General features: G+C 32.8%; 3 protein-coding genes across 8 annotated transcripts; 2 read left to right on the plus strand and 1 right to left on the minus strand.

Moving 5' to 3' along the window:
* Nucleotides 1–9,089: 9,089 nt before the first annotated feature.
* On the plus strand, nt 9,090–11,088 carry LOC137826585 (ras-related protein Rab2BV-like). The gene is made up of 2 exons (XM_068632598.1): nt 9,090–9,417; nt 10,406–11,088. The coding sequence occupies exons 1-2, from the start codon at nt 9,253–9,255 to the stop codon at nt 10,889–10,891; spliced, it is 651 nt and encodes a 216-aa protein (XP_068488699.1). The 5' UTR covers nt 9,090–9,252; the 3' UTR covers nt 10,892–11,088.
* Nucleotides 11,089–13,218: 2,130 nt separating this feature from the next.
* On the plus strand, nt 13,219–17,359 carry LOC137827287 (uncharacterized). Of its 5 annotated transcripts, none has more exons than XR_011083701.1 (8): nt 13,219–13,843; nt 14,056–14,232; nt 14,369–14,518; nt 14,985–15,086; nt 15,172–15,242; nt 15,342–15,409; nt 15,716–16,032; nt 16,908–17,359. XR_011083701.1 is itself a non-coding variant. In XM_068633572.1 (8 exons), exons 1-7 carry the CDS (start codon nt 13,673–13,675, stop codon nt 15,775–15,777), a joined length of 801 nt encoding a protein of 266 aa, XP_068489673.1. In that variant the 5' UTR covers nt 13,219–13,672; the 3' UTR covers nt 15,778–15,806; nt 16,908–17,143. The 5 variants fall into 5 exon arrangements, 4 of the variants coding, with proteins under 4 accessions (XP_068489673.1, XP_068489672.1, XP_068489671.1 ...); XM_068633572.1 differs by having other exon boundaries at nt 15,716–15,806; nt 16,908–17,143; XM_068633571.1 differs by having other exon boundaries at nt 15,716–17,359.
* Nucleotides 17,360–18,270: 911 nt separating this feature from the next.
* Nucleotides 18,271–22,893, minus strand: LOC137827288 (protein DA1-related 2-like). 2 transcript variants are annotated; one of them, XM_068633575.1, is made up of 12 exons: nt 22,594–22,893; nt 22,095–22,249; nt 21,013–21,100; nt 20,812–20,935; nt 20,342–20,465; nt 20,152–20,235; nt 19,813–19,932; nt 19,504–19,716; nt 19,370–19,432; nt 19,139–19,254; nt 18,880–18,938; nt 18,271–18,791 (listed from the first exon to the last, which is right to left on the minus strand). In XM_068633575.1, exons 1-12 carry the CDS (start codon nt 22,736–22,738, stop codon nt 18,463–18,465), a joined length of 1,620 nt encoding a protein of 539 aa, XP_068489676.1. In that variant the 5' UTR covers nt 22,739–22,893; the 3' UTR covers nt 18,271–18,462. The 2 variants fall into 2 exon arrangements, with proteins under 2 accessions (XP_068489676.1, XP_068489675.1); XM_068633574.1 differs by having other exon boundaries at nt 20,342–20,480; nt 22,594–22,848.
* Between the last annotated feature and the right edge of the window lie 1,612 nt (nt 22,894–24,505).

Raw genomic sequence — 24,505 nt, forward strand, 5'->3', positions numbered from 1 at the left:
TGAAGACGTCGTTAGACAAAGGTTCATGATCGGAAACTACTATTATTGGGAGATGATTGAAGGCAAAGACATAAAAATTCAGATAAACGAATAACAAAATCTGCTTGAATGATATCAAAGCAGAGAGCATAGTCTTGCCTGATGAATTCGTGTCTAAATGATAGAAAAGCTTCCGCAATCTTGAAATGACTACATGCAACAATTGAAGCACAAACACAAACAAATGTCTATGCCAGATCTGATCACCCACATCGTCATTGAAAACACAAACAGAAATGAGTGTGCTATTGTAAGGGCCAAAGTTTTGTCTCAAAGCAAACATGGTAGAAGATAAACAAGCTCCAAAAAGGTACGAAAAAAAACCTGATCACAAAAAGAAATATAATAATAAATTCTCTTGTCCCAATGGAACTAACCCCACCTTCAAGAAAAAAAAGGTATAATTGTTTTGTCTGTGGAAAACCAGGTCATCTTGCACCTCAGTGCAAACCTAGGGCAAAAAATGACTATCCTCCTAAGACAAATCTAGCCGAAGGGGAAGATACCATTGTTGTAATTGTTTCACAAGTAAATCTTGAGACCAATGTGAGTAAATGAGTGCTAGACTCTAGGACTACTACACATATTTGTGCAAATAAAAACGTGTTTACCTCCTACATAAGTGTGGGGGATGGAGAAGAATAAGTTTATCTTGGTAATTCCAAGACAACTCATGTTCTAGGAAAATGAAAGGTTCTTTTAAAGCTCACATATGATAAAACTCTGGCTTTGAGTGAAGTGCTACATGTGCCATCAATTAGAGTTAATTTGATCTCTGTAGCATTGCTAGGCAAAGTTAGGGTTAAAGTGTGATTTGAATCTGACAAGATTGTTATGAAAAAAATAATGTTTTTATGGGGAAGGGATATTGTAATCAAGGTCTTTTTGTATTGAACATTTCTGAAGTTATTAATGAATCTGAGTCTTTTACTTATATTGTTGATTTGTATGATGTGTGGCATGCTAGATTAGAACATGTGAATTATTCGTATGTTATGAAATTGCAACTCAACATTTTTTTGTCTCTACTATAGTCTTATGTTCAATTATATCACTATTAAGAATTAGAAACCCATAGGCAACACTATGTTCTGCATATCCTAAGAACATGCAATTAGAAGTTTTAGAACCTATTTTCCTTTTCTTAGGATTGGGTAACATTACTCTCACACTCTTAGGTATTTCAGTTTGACGTTCTACATAATGACATGTTTTCTTCATTATTTTAGATTCTACACATATATCACATTTACTATTTTGTTTTTCATGCATGTTGATTAATCCTAGTCGTTGCAATTTCATAACATATGAATAATTCACATGTCCTAATCTAGCATGCCACACATCATACGAATCAACAATATAAGTAGAAGACCCAAATTCATTAATAACTTCAGAAATGTTCAATACAAAAAGACCTTGATCACAATATCCCTTCCCCACAAAAACATTATTTTTTTTTCATAACAACCTTGTCAGATTCAAATGACACTTTAACCCTAACTTTGCCTAACAATGCTACAGAGATCAAATTAACTCTAATTGATGGCACATGTAACACATCACTCAAAGCCAGAGTTTTACCAGATGTGAGCTTTAGAAGAACCTTTCCTTTTCCTAGGAATGGAGTTGTCCTGGAATCACCGAGATAAACTTATTCTTCTCCATCCCCCACACTTGTATAGGAGGCAAACACATTTCTGTTTGCATAGATGTGTCTGGTAGCCCCAGAGTCTACCACCCATTTGCTCACATTAGTCACAAGATTTACTTGTGAAACGACTACAACAATGATATCTTCCCCTCCAGCCAGATTTTCCTTAGGAGGATAGTCGTTTTTGGCCCTATGTCTGCACTGAGGTGCATGATGACCTGGCCTTCCACAGACAAAAAAATTATACTCTTTTTCTTGAAGGTGGGGTTAGTTCCATTGGGACGAGAGAATTCATTATTATATTTCTTTTTGTGATCTGATTTTTTCTCGTACATTTTTTAAGCTGGTTTGTCTTTTACCATGTTTGGTTTGGCAGTCAAAGTTTTGGCCCTTGCAACAACACACTCCTTCCTATTTGTGTCTTAAATGATGATGTGAGTGATCAGATCTGATAGTGACATTTGCTTGTGCTTCAGTTGTTGTTTGTAATTAATCCAAGATTGTGGAAGCTTTTCGATCAACAATTTGGACACGAATTCATTAGGCAAGACTATAGACTCAGTCTTGATATCTCCAAGCAACGTGTGGTATTCGTTTATCTTAATTTTTATGTCTTTGTCTTCGATCATCTCCCAACGATAGTAGTTTTCTATCACGAAATTTTGTCTAACGACGTCTTTGGCAGTGTATTTGAGGATTAGGGAATCCCAAATATCTTTTGCTTCCTTGTAAAAGCAATAGACATCGAACAGATCGTTAGATAACGCACTGACTAAGGTGTGACGACATACCTTATTTGCATGGGTCCAAGCATAAATTTGTTTTGCATCCGTGCTTGAGTCAGGTTTAGAAGTTGTAAGTGAAAAAGCGACTCCGTACATGTCTAATAAGGCGAACACGCATTCTTGCCAATGTCGAAAATTCTAACCAGTGAAGACTTCAATTTTCGAGACGTCTGGAAAAGGTTTTGCAAGAATGGTTTGCATTGCGGAAATAACACTTGACGTTTCCATAGCAGAGTTGTTGTTGTTGTCCGTATTGTTAGTCATAAGTTCTTACGATTGTAGTAAGTTGGACTTTAAAACACGAAGAAAATTGATTTCCTGAGGCGTGAGTGATCATTGTCCATAAGGAATTATCCGCGGTGTATTGCACAAGTCCCCCAGGATACAAAAGAAACTTCTTAGAAATGCTCGAGACCTCGGCCCAGGAAAGGTAATTAAGATAAAAGATAAAGAGATATTTTATCTATTGTGATATTATTATGAAGATGAAATATATAATTGTTATTGTTTAAATCTGTTATCATATTATTCTGAAGATAAAGAGATATTTTATCTCTTGTGATAATATGCAAGTTAGTTATATATATTTTATCTGTTGTGATATTATTCTAAAGATAATAGATATAATTGTTATTGTTTAAATCTGTTATCATATTATTCTGAAGATAAAGAGATATTTTATCTTTTGTGATAATATGCAAGTTAGTTATATATTAATTAATACATGTTAGTTACATATTAATAGTTGTTGAGAATAAAAGAGGAGCACCCGAGACATGTTAAACAGAATGTTTTCATGCTATTAGCACCTGAAGATAAGTGGTGTCCGTGAGTAGGTGGTTTTCTGTTATATTCTCGTGAGTGAAAGTTGTTAAACGAGTAAGCTATAAAAGGGGCTTGAGACCCAGGTAAAGGTACTCTGTTTTTGAATTCTAGACCGAAACCATATACTTATCTTATTTTAGTAAGCTCTCACTGACTTTATGGTCGGAGTGTGATCAATAGGTAGAGCCCCTTTGTTCCAACAGAATCACGTTCCAATGCAACGAGAAAACGCACAACAGAATCCAAAAGAAACAGATCCAAAAGAAACAGATCAGAAGCAGAGTTTTGCACTCAAGTCAATCGATGACAATTTTAATTTCTCCTCAGTATAAATATACACATCGCCTTTGCTCCCACATACACATTTCCCGTTCTCTCTTCTCTCTACTTCTTTATATATTAAAATTTTATTTTATTCTTTTTCTTTACTTGTTAGTTCTGATATCTTAGGATTATCCAAAAAATTCCGGTTATATACTGAGAAACTTACATAATACATCGCGAACAAGTATTTACTGTTTAGTGATCATTCACACTTCAAAAAATAATTTTTTTATATGTTTGGGGATTTCAAAGCAATTATAGAGAAAGGATTCAACAATTTTTTCAAACCATCGTCCCAACTCCGCCCATTCCTCCTAATCCATTACCATCACAACCCCTCCCAACCAACAACCACTTCAACACACCCACACCACCGCAACAATGTGATAAAAGAAAGTTTTAAATAAGTTCTTGATAATTATTTATTAATATAAAAATATTGTTTTGTTTGGACGAGAGAGATTGAAAATAGAAGAAAAAGGAAGGGAAAATGCTGAAAGATGAAATTGTTTGGATTAAAAAAATAAATAAATAAATAAATTTGAGTGTAAAATTTATGTTAAATCTTATTAATGTAACTGAAAAAAATATTTTTTAAAAATATATTAAAATATGAATATAAATTAAAATAAAAGATAGCATAAAATATTCGTAGAATAAAATTATATTTTAAAATAAAATATTAAACTTAAATTAATTATTTTTTATTATTATTATTTTAATTAACTATTTCATTATATTTAAAATATTATTATTATTAATATATTATATTTAAATTATAAATTATAAATAATTTATAATATATATATATATATAAATGATTATATACACTTTCCCAGTAAATTCCTTTTAAATCTTAAAGAAAGTTTAAATATTCTAAAGGTTTTTGTTTTTTTTGTACTTTTGACATTTTATTCTCGAGTTTTTCGAATTTTTTTTTTATAAACAGTAAATAAATTTATTTTTTTCCTCTGAAAACAAACTATGTGATATTTAAAAGTTGAAAATAGTATAATCCATATTACTAATAATTTCTATAATATACTTGAGGTGTTTTAGAAGATCTTTATATTCAAAAAGATAAAATTTGATTATACAAAAATATAATACTTTTAGTATCAATTACCTGCCATTAATCATTATAATTAGTATAAATTTTGTATTTATTTTATAGATAGTATACATCTTTTAGTAGAAAATCTATATTAATATATACATTTGTTTGTACAATATAGTAGTTCTCACATCCGCATCTTGACCAAATTCACTTACACATTGTTTGCTTGCATCTGAGTGATTACTGTTTACTTGAATTGAAAAGCAATATATTTTCTATTTGGATTAGAGGGTTAAGTATGGATTGGGTGGCGTGGAAAGGCAAGGAAAGTTGGTTTTGGCATCCTGAATGCTTTTACCGTTTGAATGTGGTGGGTGATGAGTTAATGGAATGATAAATACGGGATGTGAGTGAGGGGAGGTGAGTTTTGTGCTTTGAGTTAAAGGAGGAGTTGAGTGTAAATGTTGTGAGGAGTTTGTTCTTGTTGATGAGGTCGTCGGAGGTGTGCAGTGTGGCTCGACGTGGTGCACATGATCCTTGGTGGTGTTGTGTGTGGCTTGTCGTGGTAGTTGGTGATGCTCCGTTGATGGTGCTTGGTAGGTGTAGCTCGACATGGTGTGCGTGTGCGGTTGTAGTCCGTGTGCGATCGTAACGTCGATAGTTATTGAAGAGTTCACGTGTTCACACACAAGTACATACCAGAAAATCGATTCTCACACAAATTTTTTGAGCAATCAATGTTGCACTATACAACAATTTGGTTTTTGATATTTGATGTGAGGGATAGCCGATTAGTTGCATGCAAAATCCATTATCCCTTGTTTTTGAATAATTATTTTTTATTTTTCATTTTGATGTATAATGTTGTGATTATTTGATTTATGTATATGGGTAAATGTTTTTTTTGTTTGGTTAAGTAAATAATTATTTATTATTTTTTTTATATATGTACATATAAAATATATAATGATAATTAGGTGATTTGTTTTTGTTGAATAAGGCTTATTATTTTTCACAAAAACTTGAATGGTGATTGACAATAGTAATTAAGTTTAAAAACATGAAATTTTTGAAATATTAAATAAATCTAATTATTAAATTAAAATTTATTTGTATATAACTTGTAAAACTGATTTTGATAGATATAACATAAATAAGAATATAATTGAAAAAAATAATTATAAATATTATTTTGAATTTATAAAATAATTATAAGTACACTTTTTTTTTAAATATTTTAAAATACTACTTTACAGATACTTTACATATAATGTTTTTAAAAATATCAAGTAAAAAAACTTTATAAATATTATTTTAAATTTATAAAATAATTATAAATATAAAGAATATTTAAATATTTAAAAAATACTACTTTACATATACTTTACATATAATATTTATTTTTATTTTAAAAATGAAATAAAAAAACTATATAAATATTATTTTGAATTTATAAAATAATTTTAAGTATAAAGAATACTATTTTGAATTTATGAAATAATTATAGGTATAAAATTTCTACTTATATATACCTTACAGATAATATTTTGAAAAGACTGTTTTACATATCATATTTAAACTTTTTAAAATTGAAGTAAAAAAATATTTAAATAAAAAGTTAGAAGTGAAGTAAACATAATTTAAACTCCACAATATAGTTTTATGTTAAGATGTTAAAATTAATTATATAATTTAATTTTGTATTTTACGTGTTATTATTTTTTCTAAAATGTGATTTTTAGACTTAGTTAAAATTTTCAAGAATTTGTGACCAAGTTTAACAATAATTATTGGTTAATGTATTTTGACAATGTCGAGATATCTAGTAGAAATGATATAAATTTTGATGTTGTTGGTGTCAATTTCACATTAATTTTACAAATACAAGAACAAATCAATTTGTAGATGCAAGTAACAATAATAACAATCTTTTGCATGATTGGATATGGATTGAATGTGTTGCATGCTAATGGAGATAAATAATGTTATATATTGAAGTTTGTTTCACAAAAAGACCGTCATCGACAAGAATTAATATCGTATTTGGTCCATACTGAAAGATGGCATGACATTATTTCCATTGATCCGAAAATATTTATTAAGTTATGTCAATGAATAAGAGGAACGGGGATGGTTAAAAATGCATTTCAATCTATAGCTAAAAAATAAGTGGCTAAAGTTTTACACATCAGTCATAATATTAAGAATCAAAGTGTTTTTTTTTTCTTTTATCGTATTACAAAGTGGACTTTAAGCCTAACTCAACCCCATAAAACCGGCTCATGAGGGGGGTGTGTTGGAGATCCCACATCGACTAGAGATTAGAGCCTTTCATTGTATATAAGTGGGTGCAAACCTCATCTCATGAGCCGGTTTTATGGGGTTGAGTTAGGCTTAAAGTCCACTTTGTAATATGGTATCAAAGCCATTTCGAGCCTATCCTAGTGAGTATTTGTTGGGCCTATCGTGCCACCGCTATCGGACCACCCAAAATATATAGTCCCACGCACGAGCTTTTATCTATCACTCTCGGCGTGAGGGGGTGTGTTGGAGATCCCACATCGACTATGAACCGGTTTTATGGGGTTGAGTTAGGCTTAAAGTCCACTTCGTAATATATCGATCTGGAAAATGGTGACTTTCGTAATGTTTTGAAGACAATATTGATGTTGCAATGAGAGTTTTTAATTTAATCATCGGACCGCGGTGGAACCTGGTATATATTAAACAATGGTCGATTAAATTATAACAATAATTGAGTGTATTCTTAAATTATATATATTAAAAGATAAAAATTATTATATATATGTAACAATTATTTTAAAAATTAATTATTTAATTATTTAAAAATTAATTATTCAATATATATAACATTAAATAAATAAATTGTTTTTTTATCAAAAGATGATTTTTCTTTTCACAAAAATTACTATTATTATAATAACTATTAAAATAAAAATATACTATTAAATTATAAAATGATTTTTATTAAAAGTAATTATAAAAATAAATAATTTTTTAAAACTTTTTTATGTGTTTTTTTTATTGTTTATGTGGCTTTTTATTAGCAATAATTATTTAAAATAAAAAATAGTTATTTAAAGGGTAAAATTGTAAGAAATTGATTTATTTTAAATTTCTCTAAATTTTTTTAAATTTCAATTTCAATTTAAAATAAAATAATCATTAAATTTATTGTATTTTAATTTTAATACTATAAAGATAAAATTGGAAAACAACATGTGTATACCAAAAAAATCTTCACTATACATTGTTATAAAGAAAATAAAAAAGAATTATTTATTTCTATAGTTAATTTAATAAAAAATTATAATTTAATAATATTTTTTATTTCAATATAATAATTATATATTTTTTGTCAAAAGCGTAAATGTATGTGTTTGGTATATAACATATAGATGGGATATATGGGATATTGTATATACCATATGCCATATATAGAGTGTAGTATTCACAAATCAGTTTTCAAAACATTTTTTAAAATTTTCTCGTATATATCAACTTAGTTTTCGTAAGAACTGATTTTAATTTAGAAGAATTTTTTTTATATTGATTATATAAAATAGAAAATTTAATTATTTAGTTATCTATTTTAAATTTTTACTACTCTAAACTATTTTCTAAACTTTTTTGTTACTTCTGAATATTTCGAATATTAGAGTAGACATAATTTTATTTCTCCAAAAATTTAAATATTTATTTTAGTTCTTAATATTCATTTTAAAGTGTCGGAAGCACTATACTAAAGTATTAGTAGGAATCACTTGACATTATATAATATTAGAGATCAAAGGTTTAAAAATTTAGGAGGAAATTCTTTTTGCATAAAGAACTTACCCATTTTATATAAACTAAAAACGTAATTAACTAAAAAATTATAAAAATTTAAAATTATTCATGTTTTATTATTTTTTACAAATTTCCATTTGATTGAGTATTTGAAAATTTCCATGAATTCATATAATTGTTAGATATAATTTACCAAAAATTTTGTATTGGATTAATTGTAATAAGCTGAAAACCTTTCCACCTTTCACCACTTGTTTTCTCTTATTTAAATCACAATTATAAATCTTCTTAAAACAGTTAAGCTTTCACAAGACTTAATTGCAGAAGAAATATACTTCCATAATAATCATTTACAGTACCAGAAAACACTCTGATATTTGTTCATTTACATTGCCAACTTGTATATTTTTGGGTATTATATTATATTATATTATATATGTAACAAAAAACAAACCTTTTATCTAATAAATAAGATTCTGATTCGATGATGATTTGAAAATGAATAGTTAATAGTAATTAAATAATTAATTAAAGAAAAACATTCCAATTTTGCGGGAGTTGAGAAAAGTCCGTTGAAAGTGGGTTTGTTTTGTCGTCCGCTAATGTTGTTTGGGCTAACGTTGTTGACCTTGCAATGTGCCCCTTTCTTCTCTCTCTTTCTCTCTCCTTGTTCCTCACTCCTCCCAAAGTTTGAATCTTGAACCCTTCTAACGAACAATTTATTTCCCCCACTTTGATTTTGCGTTCCATTCTTTTGCATGGCGTACAAAGTGGATAATGAATACGACTACCTCTTCAAGGTCGTTTTGATCGGGGACTCGGGGGTTGGCAAGTCTAACATCCTTTCCAGGTTTACGCGAAACGAGTTCTGCTTGGAATCTAAGTCTACCATTGGGGTTGAATTCGCAACCAGAACATTGCAGGTTCCTTCATTTACACATACCATATGTATATTTTCTTCTTCAGTTTTTATTTTTGGATGATGTTATATCACACTTCTTGTTGCTTTCTTCACATTCTTTGATTGATTGAGAAAAGCAGCTTTAATGAAAGAATGGTTCTTGAACATTATAGAAAATTATGTAATCTTTGAAGTATATTATGTGATGAATTTTCTGTTTTCAACATGTCGCACTAATCGGTAAAATCATAACGCAGTCATCTATAATAAACTGGTCTTTCACAATGTCATGGGAACTTTCTCTCTATTTTACTTGAAGAAAATGCTAACAATCCATTCTAATAGGGTGAATTCATACAAAAGTTTATTTCATTTAGAACATGAATTATGGTACTTGTAATGTGGCACGATTCATTTTGACCTTGATGTGAAATTTAATTTGTACTTAAGAATCCACGCCTTGGAAAGGGAGGCTCGGTTATGAAATTTAAGCAAGTAGGTCAAGAGCATCATTTCTTAACAAGAATTATACTTTTCCTTGAATTGAATAGGAATTTGAAGAACTGCATACTATATTGTCTTTTCTCCATTGAACAACAGTTAATAATATTTGCAAGTTGAAACTCATCCAATATACTAGTATCAATGAAAAAAGACTTGAGGTACTGCCATTCTGTTATAATCCCATCTAAGAACACACAAGATTTTACACTGAAAGGAAATAATGTAGTATTATACAAGAGTTCTCACCGAATAATAATAAAATAAAATTACCTCTGTATGATAAGAGTGATATGCACGAGGTTTGAGGGGTGATAAGATCAGCAGAAATGTCAACTGTGAATAGATGAACCTAACAAGTTTCTTTTTTATGATTCCTCTTGCATGTTTGATGATTTTCCCATGTGAAGAAAATGAAGGAATTGAATGTCCAAAATGCTATATATATTTTTATTGTCAGCTGCATGAAGAGTTGTTAATCCCTTCCTTGGAAACACATGTTTATGCAGGTGGAGGGGAAGACTGTAAAGGCACAAATATGGGACACTGCAGGGCAAGAGAGGTACAGAGCTATCACTAGTGCCTACTATAGAGGAGCAGTTGGTGCCTTGTTGGTGTATGACATAACCAAGAGGCAAACATTTGACAATGTGCAGAGGTGGCTCCGTGAACTAAGGGACCATGCAGACTCCAACATCGTTATCATGATGGCTGGAAACAAATCTGACCTGAATCATCTGAGAGCAATTCCTACTGATGATGCTCAAAGTTTGGCTGAGAGGGAAGGTTTGTCCTTTCTAGAGACTTCAGCATTGGAGGCATACAATGTGGAGAAGGCATTCCAAACCATTTTGTTTGATATATATCACATTATAAGCAAAAAGGCACTGGCAGCACAAGAGGCCACTTCTTCTACGGGCCTTCCCCAAGGAACTACCATAAATGTCTCCAATATGCAAGGTAATACAGAAAGCAGAAGTTGTTGCTCTAACTAGCAAGGTTAGTATGTAGAAAAAGAGAGGGAGAAGTAAGGTTTTAAAAAAATGTTATTCGAAAACACATGAGGAATAGTTGCTAGTTAAATGCTACCTTTTGCCAGGTTTCTTTTAATTTTTTGTGTAAGATGTGGGAGGATGGCGATCTCTATAGTCTTCAACAATCTCAATTGAAAATGAATATGACGTGTTAACAATTCATGTTCTTTGCTTTGGCGTTAACTGGTTCTTGAAATGCATATATACCATTAGGAGTTAGGATCTTAGGTTTGGTGTTTAATATTGTAATTTGTAACTCTGTGTGTCAGTAATGTTGCTCCTATTCTTTCCGGTGTATGTTTCATTCATAATAAAATCTTACCGTTCAACACACTTTTGTTAATATTGATCTCAAAAAGTATGCTTACTATTGTTCATTTTGATTCATTTTAATTGAATTTGTATAACTGCATTTAGTTCTCTTCAAAAATATAATACTAAAATCACACCTAAACTCTCCCCTTACCTTATCTAGTTCAAAGTGAAACTTAACTATTCTGTCATAAATAATTGGCAGAGGAAAATATGAACTATTATTCATTAATTAAAGCCAAATATTAGTAGAACTTTTTCCGGAATTCACTATTTGCTAAGTAAGCTAAGGCTTAATATAACTTCACCAATCACTACTGCCATATTGAATTTACAAGCAATGGAATTGCTTCCTTATATGCAAGTGAGCCTTGTGTACTTTAATTTCAGTCCAAATTGTGTCCATTTCAATTTCATTTTTCCATCTGGTAAGAGCTTCTTTCAACACTATTTTGGGTTGCAAAAAAGAAAAATATTGTATGAAAATAGCAGTGCCATGCTTGAGGACATCTCAATCATTAGAAGTGGACCATAAAGTGAGACAGGCCTCAATTGGACCATGTGAAAATCCTGCCCCAACCAACAAGAACAAAATATCCCAAATAAGGACCTCGAGATCAAAGATGCAAACTCATAGGTATTGTACTTTTTCTTCAACCAGTTATCACTACACTTGGAAGCATGGGAACAATAGCACGTGGAAGTAATGGATAATAACTATTGCAACTAAATTCAATCACCACCAAACTTCATGAATTATCAACAGATGGTGTGACATACTAATAATGTATTGAAACGTGGTGTATTATGCAGCTATTTATGTCAACGTTTTATGTAACAGTGTCTGGGGACCCTTTCATAATTGTTCTGTTTGGTGACCCATACAAGATCACAGATGCCATTTTTCAAACTACCCAAAACTTGCATATATAAACCTCACAATCATTTCATAAATGCATTCTATCTGTAATTTCTTGCATCTGTGTCAACAACATAATGCAGGTAAGTTAAAAAAGTGAATCCAAAACAAGTACTAAAATCTGTCACACAGTAAGATATTTTACTGAAGATTTGAGAAAAGTTTGATTACTTTTAGTGCTTTTATATCCGCATTGAACTACTACACAATGAGTTTTATTTTACGAAATAATAACTACAAAAAATGAAAAAAAAGTGCAAGAAAATCTTTTACACTAATGTTTGTCTAACTTTTAATTGTGTATATGTTTTTAGTTGTTTATTTTTATTCAAATGAATCATAACATATTCATTTAAAACAATATAAAATTGATTTAATTAATTAAAATGTAAAAAATGCAGGTAGACTAAATTACAATTTTCTAAAATAAGAAAATCAAATCTTTATATTTTAAAATGAATGACCGAAACTGCTCATTAAATAACAAAAAAAAAATTTAAAACCTACAACAAGTTGTACTAAAATAATCATTTTTTTTTATAAAAGTTAACATTTAAAATAGTAAATTGTCTCTTCAGTATATCGGATATCTTTATCTGACAGTATAAATCATAAAAAATTTATTAAAGGAATAATTACCATATTATTATTCATATGAATTGAACTGAGAATTTATAACCTTTCTAGTATTATTGTCATGTTTACTGAGTCAAAAATTTGTCCCAGAAAATCAAGCATGTGTTTTTTCAACTTTCATGAGTTGAACATTATAAGTGTGGTGGACACGTTTGACTAGTTTAAATTGGAAAAAGAAAATACATAAATAAATGTTCATACAATTTAAATAGTAGTTCAATTGAGCCATAGAACTGGCTTTTGTTCTCATTTTTGTTACTAGTGAAATTTTCAAAAAACAAAAAAAAAAAGAATGTTTTTACTCAACACGTGTCACTGTTTGATAGGAGGCTTGGTTTAACCGACGTAGCCCTAACCTTGATATCTGACAGCTGTCCAATGTGGCTTCTCAACTTAAATTTCAGGCAACCGCATATTCCACAGAAAAGTGCTTATTATTCTCCTGCGGAAATTTTCCCCTGTACCTGCTTCTACACTAAACTCCTTTCAACTCAAAAAACACTCACACATCACCGATTTTTTCAAACAAACGACGGGAAACACGGAATTACCCTGCAGCACACCGCACCGCGTAAGACCAACACTGCTTTATCTTTTCCGTGAACGCTCTCCCGCTTATACGTCACCGTTTTGGTTAGTCGGGATCGCAAAAAACGACGTCGCCGACCTGAGAAGAGCAAGAAGAAGAAGAAGAACGCGTAGTTGTTTGATTTTGCGCAGAGCGAAAACAGAGTGAAGAAAGTGAAGAGAAGTAATGCTCGATGCATAGTTGCAATTGCGAATCCTTCGTATTCTTTTGGTAGTGAAAATAGGTTGAGGTTTGGTTAGAAAAAGTGGTGAAAGAGAATAGAAAAGCGAAAAATCGGAACCAGGAGATGCAAATGGAAGCTAGGGTTGGCGTGGCGGTGGACGGTGGTGTGCGGAAATTGGTGCAGCCGCCGCCGAAGCAGATTGGAACTGTTTCGCAACTTCTCGCCGGAGGAGTCGCTGGCGCGCTAAGCAAGACCTGTACGGCGCCGCTTGCGAGACTTACCATCCTCTTTCAGGTTCCAAATTTTTTAATTTGATATCAATTTAACAGAAAGAATAAAATAAAATATGCTTTTTTTGATTTTTAAGTAAGTTATTAGAATATTCACATTGTAATTTAAAGCAACAAACAGAGAGAGAAGGGTTGGGGGGGTTAAAGTTTAGGTTAGGTTATGATTATTCTGTTAAATCTTACTTTTTGTAGAATTATTTGTGAAAATGTTTTCAGGTTCAGGGAATGCATTCTAACGTTACGACTTTGAGAAAGGCCAGTATATGGAATGAGGCTTCACGGATTATCCATGAAGAGGGTTTCAGGGCTTTCTGGAAAGGGAATCTGGTGACCATTGCTCACCGGTTACCTTATTCTTCGGTTAATTTTTATTCGTACGAGCACTACAAGAAGGTCAGGTTATCGGTGCTGTGATGTGGATATTTACTTTCATTTGATTATGTTGTTGAGAAGTGGCAAATTTGAATTGATGATGAGTACTTGTTTGTTCTCGGATTGATTTGTGTTTAATGGTATTTTGTATGATCAGTTGCTAAAGAAGGTTCCGAGACTGCAAAATCATAGGGATAATGTTAGTGCAGACCTTTGTGTGCATTTTTTTGGCGGTGGCATGGCAGGAATTACTGCTGCTACATCTACTTATCCCTTGGATCTTGTGAGAACGCGGCTGGCTGCGCAGGTAGGAACATATGTGTTTATTTTCGTTGGGTGCAGGGGTAGCCCTTTTCCGTTGTGCATTTGGCCCCCATCTTTTTTCTAGTTTTGATGAGTCCTATTGTTCTAGATATGTGACCAAAATTTCATTCTGTTCAATTTAATTTTGACCCACCCCTATTGTAATTAGTTGCATTACTCTTCTTTGAGCTTAGTAGCACTGTGCAACCCGTATAACCGACTTCACCTAGTGGACAAGACTTTTGTCATGTCAGTTTTTGTTTTTGTATTATTTTTCTATGTGATCTTTAGCCTATATGCTTAGAACCTTGCATGCTGATGACCCTTACCATGAAATTGTCTTATTTTGAAATAGATTATCCGCTAGAGATGTCTACTTAAATTTGATTAACTGTTCATGCATAGTGGGTGGTTAAAGATCCTTGCATTTATATTTTAGGTTTAATTCTGAACAATTAGCATTTTTGCAGACAAACTTTACCTATTACAGAGGTATCGGGCATGCTTTACACACAATTTGCAAGGAAGAGGGGATACTTGGCCTTTATAAGGGACTTGGAACTACACTATTGGTACGGTGTTATGATCAATTTAACATTACTTGAAGACTATATTATTTTGCGACTAATTAGCTACATCTCTCTGGTGCTAATGCAGACTGTAGGGCCAAATATAGCTATCAGCTTCTCTGTGTATGAATCCCTGAGATCTTTTTGGCAATCAAATAGGTAATCATCCACAGCAGTTTGATGTAACCCATATTCCCTTTATTTCATGTATAATCACCTTTTGTTTTATATTAATATTACTTTATTTATGCATATCAGATCCAATGATTCACCAGTTGTTGTTAGTCTGGCATGCGGCAGTCTTTCAGGCATTGCATCATCAACAGGTGAGCAGTCAAAAGGCGGAATTGTTGATTACATACTTGGCATTCATTCTCATAAGCTTTTTTTATAACTTGAACTTTTGGTGTTCCTTGTCAGACAAGTAGTATTGATAATTTGCTTTTTGATGTTCCTTCCAAATGGGGTTATGCACATTCTTTTGGTATATTACCTTTTTCCTACATCTCTGTGTGGCATTAGGCACTTAACTTAGTTTTGTTGTATCAAATGTTCAATTACAGTTACGAATCCTTTAGTCAAACTATTGAATTTGCTCCACCCAAGAACATCAAAGAAGTTAATGTCTGTAGTGGTTTATTATGCTTTTGATGCAGAGAAAGAGTTTGGTGCAGGAACTGCACCAAGTATCTAACCAGATTGACCCCTAGAACCAGAGACCAGGTTGGAGTTGTTATTTTATCTGTGGCATATAAGGAAGACATTAAAAGACTTGTCTTTTGTAACTTTATTATTATCTAAAGATCTTGCTCAAGTAATCATCTTCCCAAGGTTTGTTCTATGGCATGTCTCCCCAAGCTATGCAGTGGATTTCATCATGGGGTGGCATTACTTGGATCAACCTATATGATTCCCTCAGTTACTAAATGTGAGAGGTGTCCTCTTTGAGGTATGCTTCTCACTTAAGGCTACCTTCACCTGATGTTTGGATGGGTACCGGAATCCTCTTCAGCCCTTGTTGATGTGTTTCTGAAGAATCTATTTTTACAGCTTTAATAGTATTGCTTTCAGCATGATCTAAAGTTCTGAATGGTGGAAATTATGGTACCAAATTAATAAAATTAATTGTTTATTGTAAAGTATTTTGGTAAATAGAGTTTTCGACAAAGAACTACTGTTAAGCATGGGACAAGAACCAAAATCTCACTGATTGGGGGGATGGAAAATTGTGTGTCAAATATTATACAGATAGAGACTAACCACATGCATCCAAAATATTCGTGCATACAAAAGTTTAGTAGTGTCCTTTGATCAACTGTGTCAATAAAGGCTGCTGCCCTTCTGCTGCAGCTATTGTATGTTCAGGTAAGGCTGTATTTACTTAGACTCTTACTTCTTGATGCCAATTTTACAGGTAATGCTTTTGCATGTTTGGATTTGTTAAATACTGCAGCTACCACCATGTTATGATGGATGTGTGCATCCATAATTTCTTGATGCCAATTGATCACAAATTCTATATTCACCGTAGTTATTCTTTAGAATAGCCTATAAAGTTGAAGTGCAGGTTTGCAACTTTGTCAGAGACACTGGCTCACTACAATAAGAAACTTCCAGTTTGTCTACAATTCATTGGTTATTGATTTCAGATGTGGTTGAATTTGATTTGATTTCTTTCTTTGGAGTTGGTTTGCAATTTAGTTGATTAATCATCTAACACTTTTGATAATGCACTGTCTTTTCACAAACATTAACGATCTGATTAAATTGAATTGCTGTTGACTAGAATGGGTATGTTCAATTCATCTGTTATTCTATATGCAGCAACGTTTCCCTTGGATCTTGTGAGGCGGAGAAAGCAACTTGAGGGGGCTGGTGGGCGAGCCCGTGTGTATACAACAGGCCTCTATGGCGTGTTTAGGCATATAATCCAGACAGAAGGCTTGCGTGGTCTTTACAGAGGAATTTTGCCTGAGTACTACAAGGTTGTGCCAGGTGTAGGTATTTGTTTTATGACTTATGAAACGTTGAAGATGCTTTTATCAGATATGGCTACCGGATAAACCCTAAACACTGGGGTCGAATATGCAAGAAGTCACTGGATAAAGTTACCCATGCAAAAGGGTTGGAGTTACATTTACGATTTAACAATTGTAGTTCATTTTATTTCACGGGTCCTCAACATGGGCAATTTTGTAATGATCCCGTGGGGATTGCATTTTTGCATGTACAGAAAACTTGCATAACATTTAATGTTAAGCTGTTATCGTCCTGTATTCTCGCGTGGTCTACTTTGTCTTTAGCCCTAAAGAAAAGGGGAAGTGAAATCAGCAATATCTATAAATCTGCAAGACTGTGCATCTGGTTGCTAAAGACCCGACGTATTTTTATCTTAAAACTCGAGTTAAAAATAATACTTTCAGAATTTAAGTTTGATAACAACTGGGAGGAGCACACTGCAAAAGCTAGTCAATTGTAGCTGGAGAGCCCGTGCCTTTGTTTATTTTTCTCAGTAGAATTTTAGACTTCTAATATGGGACTCAAATCGTATAAGAAAAATGGATTCTGACAAACTTAAATATTGAGTATGCTTAGTTAAAAATTTACTTCTAAATTTAGGGGAGAAATTAAGAGAGACGTAGAAGCTCTACTCATCAACTTTGTATAGAATTGATTTTGTTTAATGAAAAACGGTCATATATTTAGAAAAACCATATAATTAAAGGAGCGTTTTTTTTTATTCAACAATTCAATTCTATACAAGTTGATGAAAAGTGCTTCTACCTCACTTAATTTCTCGACTAAATTTAAAAGTAATTTTTTTCCTTTATTTTTGTCGATTAATAAGATGCATTGGGGCCATTGTATTAACTTGTGCGCTGGGAGAATCATATATTCAATGCCTTTTGAGTGGTTATATGGTCATTCTTATATTTTTTAAGTTGTAATTTTTCTGCAAATATTGTTTTCAAAATGACATGTCAATATGGAGGTCACTTCTATTGGATAATTGAAGAAATTCATTTGCTATCAAGCGAGAATTTTAATAGGGAAGGAGGGAGGGGTATTTCTCTTGGAATATTTGCAAAAGCAACATTGTCAGCATTGCCAACTTTATTTACTAAATAATTGCTAAATGCATAAAAAAATAACAGTTCCTTAGTTTTTGGTCAAGGAAAATAAACAGTTGTTGAATACGAACTTGTAATGCGTTTATATTTTTTGTCAAATTAGAAGACTTGGACATCCTCATAGGATCCAAATAGCAGAAGTTGTCCAATCTTACTTTGAGTGGGTCCTGGTCCTCCACTTGCGGAGTGGAACCAAAGAAAATGAAAAACAAGCACTTATATCCATACATTGAGAACTTGCGTTCTTGTTACACTGGAAAAAATCCAGTCAAATGAATATGGTCAAGTGTTCTACGCAAACCATATTTATTAACAGCTTCATTAGCAGCTCTAAAGCCACCACCGTAAGCTGGGGAAGAATCATTGGCAATCTGATTCTTGAAAAATTCACCCAATTTATTTTCAACATGAGACTTTGCACCCTTCTTTGAGGAGGAGGAGGAGGAGGAGGAAGAAGCAGAAGCTGTGGATGTTGATGGCATGCTTTGAAAGCTAGGCATTACTTCTGACTCAAGCCACATATAGGAAAGAACTTGACAAATGCCTTCCTCTACTTCAGGGTTAAGGTTGCGGTAACCTGCTTAGTTGTTCAAGATGAATGAATTAGATGAAAAAGGTTGTGAATGCTGAGATGGTTTAATAGCATAAGGATTAAAATATAACACCTTTAAGGCGTAGCCAGCCATGCATCAACTCATGGGCAAGTATAGCACCTGTGAGTAACCTGCATCCCATAAAAATATGAGAACTCCTATAATGAAGTTTGAACATCATCAATAAGAAGTGACATTATAGTCTGTCATTGGTACTTTGTCTTGTGAGTATTGGAAAAATATCTGAACTCACAATTATATTCAAAAGGGAATCAATCAGCTCTAATTCGAAGGGAACAAAATGCAAAGTTTCCATTGTCCACTAGTTTACCTAGGAAGACCATATAGGACAAGAATTGCTGTAACTTCGCATTTTCTAGTCAGTTTTTGAGGTTGAGTTCTCATCCCTATCAGTCGATGGCCTCCAATTCTTGGCCTTCTATGTATCTGAAACAACATATAATCATAAAGTAGCGAATTTATCTGACAAATAATAGTAATCTCATTCACTATGGATTCCACATTCTACCAAAACAAGAAGTAAATAGTTTTAATATCTTACACTGGTCACAGTCTGCTCCTCTGAAAGGCATAAACCCCTTGTTTCTGGTAAGTGTAGAAAACCCTGGCAGAAACCACAGAGTGAGACGAGTTGGACTAATTATTTCACTAAAACAAAGAAGGGATTTTCCTTACATTTTTCTCCCCTACAATAGCTTCATTAAGTGCTTCTCTCTCAACCAGAAGCATGGGAATTTGTTGATCTATTCTCATCTGCATTCCTTCATAATAATCTCTGATAGAATGGTAAAGAGGCTGGCAATCACCAGTGTCCATTATAGCAGATTCCATGCACTCTAAACACAAACTGCGTCCATCTTCTAGTCTATAGTATTTTATGTTCAGAGGCTTCAAGGGAAATATAACAGTAGCAAGAAATAACTTCAGAAAATACTTGTTCTAAATATCCGAATCATAAATAGCTAGGAGTGCTTAAATTAGTACCTCCAATCTTTCACAACTACAGCAGCGAGCTGTATTATCATATTCATGAGATGGACAATATTTCTGGGACCAAAAGGGGTGGCACCTGTACTCTATCAAGCCTGCTGCATTTATAGGAATCTGGAATTAAAAAAAAAAATCTCTGGAGTTAATATAGCTCTTAAAATTTGATTCAAATGTCATCATATCGCTAGAATAATGTTTGATTCTTCAGTCATAAAAATCTAATGCCCTGATCCTATTTAAGGTACATGAAACAAACTGAAATTTAATAACCTTAAACAGAAAAATATTAATAAAACATAACAGCTTGAATAAGGAAAGGCAAACCAATCTTACAAATTGGAAGCAAACTTCACATTTTGGATGAGTCAATTCTTTAAAGCAGGATTTATGATACGGATGCTTCCCTGACAAGGAAAACTAGGATCAACAGAAAAAAGAAAACAGTAAGAGATGAATCAAAAAGAAAAGTTGTGATGATCTCAACATCTCCTAAGAATATCAAAGAGGATCAAAATCAAACTACCTCACGCTCAGTAATGGGGTACCCACAGGAATGGCAGCGAAAGCAATTTGGGTGAAAATACGTATCCATGCACCCCAAACAATTTCCATACATTATTTCTTGGTTGCAGCCACCACATATTCTTCTGTTCAATGACAAACTAGACATTATCAGTTGTAAAAAGGGTACCAAAATATCCTGCTTTCCTTTTGCTTAGACATTTACATAGAACTCTATCCCCCAAAAACTACATCTCTGCACATGCTGCAAGTTTCTTTTTCACTTTTCAAATTTGTTTAGAAGGAACAGATTCTGCAGAGATAGATTCATGCACACATAGTGTCAAAATATCTTGGCTTCTTAGCATGAGGAATAAGAGAAAGAAGTTATTTCTACTAGCTTTGGCCCGCATAACAAACCTCAACCACCTTTCTATGGACCAAATTGGAAACACTTGATGTTTGACACTCATATATTAGGAGAGATTTTACCTATATTCGTGGGGATAAAATGGTGTAGGGGCAAATGGAGGGTGTGCAGATGAGCTAAGGGTATCCAAAGGTGCCTTTGAGTAATCGTCTCCAGTGTCTTGTCCCCAACTATATCCTTGATGGGCTATTGGAAACACAAGTTTAAATCTTTGATCAGCAAGATCTAGATAACAAACACCTTTTTGAAAATCAAATACCAACCGTTTGGTCTCTTCAAATCTTCGGCTGAAGAAAGTGCCATTGCATGCCCTAGATCTTCTTTCTCCTTCTGAGCTCTAGCACGATCATCCTGATTATTACATCAGGAGTATTATTCAAACATCTTATCCTCAATTATATTTGTGACAGTAAGTAAATCCAAAATAATGATACAGTAAGTAGATCCGCATTGTAGTTCCCTGCCATCTTAGTTTGGAAGGAACCATTAAAGTGGACACTCTGCAATATCTGAAGTAACGAGATTCTATAAAACATTGGATATATGATGCAGAACAATGCATATGGCATAATTTGATGTTGCACAAACAAGATAGACAGATATAACTATATATGCAATGAAGCAAGATCGTACTAAAAATTTTCCTGTCCAATATTTATTAAATTGACTTCCCTTCTCTGTATATATTTCAAACCATTATTTAAATGTAAGAGTCCATGTAAAGGTTCTGTTCTTAAATGTGCACCATCATTGCAATAAGAATCAGATTCACAGAACTACATAATAATTTATGTACTTGCAGGAAGAGAAAAAGTAGCCACAAAGTAACAAGGGAATGCAACATCTAAAATTAAGTCACCAACTTAACATTTTGGGACCAAATCTTTGGTAAAAAATGTACAATGCAAAATTAAAACAAGTGCTCTGAGATTCGATGTAGTTCAAATACAAAGTTCACTGCACTTGACGAGATCAAGAGATAGTCTAATAAACCAAACAAGAAAAAAATAGCAAAGCTTCTAATGCTTTTGACTAAGTTATGGTTGGTGACATATAAGATCACCACGTATACTACATGGATTGGCTAATTGCATTTTTAATTTAGGCAAAGCAATAATAGTAGAGTTTAATTTTCATGCACTGTTACTGTAAAGATTTTATGCTGACACCCAATAAATAGAAATATTTTACTCATAATTACCAAAATAACTATTACAAAAGTTATTCTAAGTGAAGGACACTTAAAAGATCCTTTATACTCTCGGTGCATCGTAATAATATGTATAACAAAGCCAATAACAGTATATATAATTGAAGAAAACTAAAAGGCAGTGCTTCATTTTACCAACGCTCTTGATGGAGCTCCCCAAACCATGCTTTCCTCTGCTGGCTCATGCAGATGACGACCACCCCTTCCTCTATTGGACCCACCTCTGAAAAGTTTACTGAGCCATTTCATGAAACCAGACTTTCTCTCCGAGCGAGGAGACATATAATCCCCTGCATCCCACCAAAATTTCACGATGTGTCAAGTTAAAAAAGAACCAGTAGAAGTGCAAATTCAAGTTCTAAATCAGAAAAAAAAACACCATGGTCTAGATAACTTTTTGGAACCACGTGCAAAGTAAATTCAGAAACTTTGAGAATACCCATTTAGTAAAATCAATAGAAAAAAGAAAACTTCTAGTTCAAACAATAGCTTCATGGGGTGGTTCATGATTCTGAAAAATCTGTTTTTTCTTGTAAAAATCTGCAAAGCAAGCGCTTTGAATAGTGGTGCACCCGAAGCTCAAATTTTGACGAATAGTATTGAAAGAGAAAGAGAGAGAAAGAAGTGATGATACCGTATATGCATGGATGAGAAAGATGGTTGACATCTGAAGAGGGAGCCATAAGGAGGAAAAGGCAATGTTGTGAGAGAGAAGATGAGGGAAGGGAAAAGGGAGGAAGAGGAATGAAAATGACAAAGAGATGGAGAAGAAGGGGCATTTGAGAAGAGTTAATAGTGGTTGAAAAAGAGAGAAAGGAAGAGAGGAATCAAAGAGATTCTTGGCTTGGAAAGCAATGAAGAGAAAGGCAGAAAGATGGGTTGTGGGGTGGGCGAGGAGGGAATCTGCTGATGAGGAGAATATTAAGTAAGGGGTGGATTGAAGAGAGAATCAAAGAGGATTTAGAGAGAGAGAGAAAAGAAAAGAAAAGAAGTGCTGTATTTGCACGCATGGAGTTGAGTTAGAGGAGTGAGTGTATGCAAAAAATCTCTGTCTGTTGGCTTTGTGGTTTGAATGCAGAAGGTATTATGTGCCGGGTAAAAGGACAGACAGAAAGACAGTTTCAAAGTTTTCATGCTAGTTAGTAACTGTCAACTTTAGGAACAAATATTGTTTCCTTGTTACCATCCCATGTTTTCAAATTTTGATTCAACAACATGTCAGTTTAACTAGTGTGACTGTGATCCAATTGTCTGTTTAGACCAAGTGTTGAAAAAACTGATTTTGGTTAAAGGTTATTTTAAAGTGTGGTTCAGTCAATATAAACCCCAAGATTTACTTGTGCTTAAAAAAAGTATAAGAAGATAAAAAAAAGCAATACACTTCAGTTTCTTATATTTGAGGAAAGTTCAGTTTCTTATGAAAATTTATTAGGAGTATTTTCCTTAAATAAATAAGATAACGCATTTGCAAATAATCTGGTTATCTGGTTATGGTTCTCTGAGAGTTCACTTAAATAGTAACTTGAGTCACTTTTATCTTCTTTTTCTCAAGTTCCATTCATACGCTGCGAATATAAATCGCTATCCTTTTATTCCTTCTACCAAAGCAAACACTTTTGTTCTGTTTGTCTTCTATTTGACATGACATTCAATAAGCCAAAAAATAATAGAGTTTCCTTCATTATACACTCTTCACACCCACAGGAATCATCCTCATCCCTGTTCAAACTTACAAATCTTACATATCTGGGTTCTTTGGGATCAAGGATTACAACTTTTTAAGGAATTATTTGAAATTGTTTTGATTTCAAAGATTAACCAAAATGATGTTTTAATTTGAGGTAAAAATGAGTTTAAGCATGAGTATAACTATTTCTGGACTAAACTTTATCTGAGGGAATTAATAGAGCAGTGCCAAAGGAAAATGCCCGTTGGCCAACCAAAAACAATTCATTTTATTCCAAAGTTTGGACGGCCAAGAAATGCATAAATGAGCGAAGGTATTTTCCGAGTTGTATCTGACTTTTTAGCTTTACATCCAAGCAAACAATGGTAAAAGGATAGGGAACAAAATCTACTCAGAAATAGTTTTGTTTCGAATTAATTTTCAATTTTTCAGCAAAGAATATTTGCATGATATCTGTAAAAAATTGCCTGAAAAGCAAGTCGATCTGCTAACTTAATCTGTTATAGTAACCATAACGCATAAAAAGAAGATAAAAGTAGAAAAGAAAAGGCCTTCTCTGTCTTTAGAAGTGTGATCATCATCGTTATTTGTGGAATGCACACTGAAAATTAGGAACCTCGGAACCTAAGGACTAAAGAAAAAGCATTTTACAATCATGTCCGTTTCCTTTTCTGATTGTTTCAAATTACACATCTTCAAGTAACAAAATACCATTTTCCATGTCATAACCTCTATCATGTGAAAGTTGTAATTTAGAGCAATACAAAAAGTGGTTGTCAAATAATATTTTTCCTTTCTGATTATGTATATCATAGGAACCTATCTTTTGATCACCAACCAAATAATTGGATACTAGTAG

Source organism: Phaseolus vulgaris, chromosome 8 (genome assembly GCF_000499845.2).
Source record: "Phaseolus vulgaris cultivar G19833 chromosome 8, P. vulgaris v2.0, whole genome shotgun sequence".
Taxonomy (NCBI): domain Eukaryota; kingdom Viridiplantae; phylum Streptophyta; class Magnoliopsida; order Fabales; family Fabaceae; genus Phaseolus; species Phaseolus vulgaris.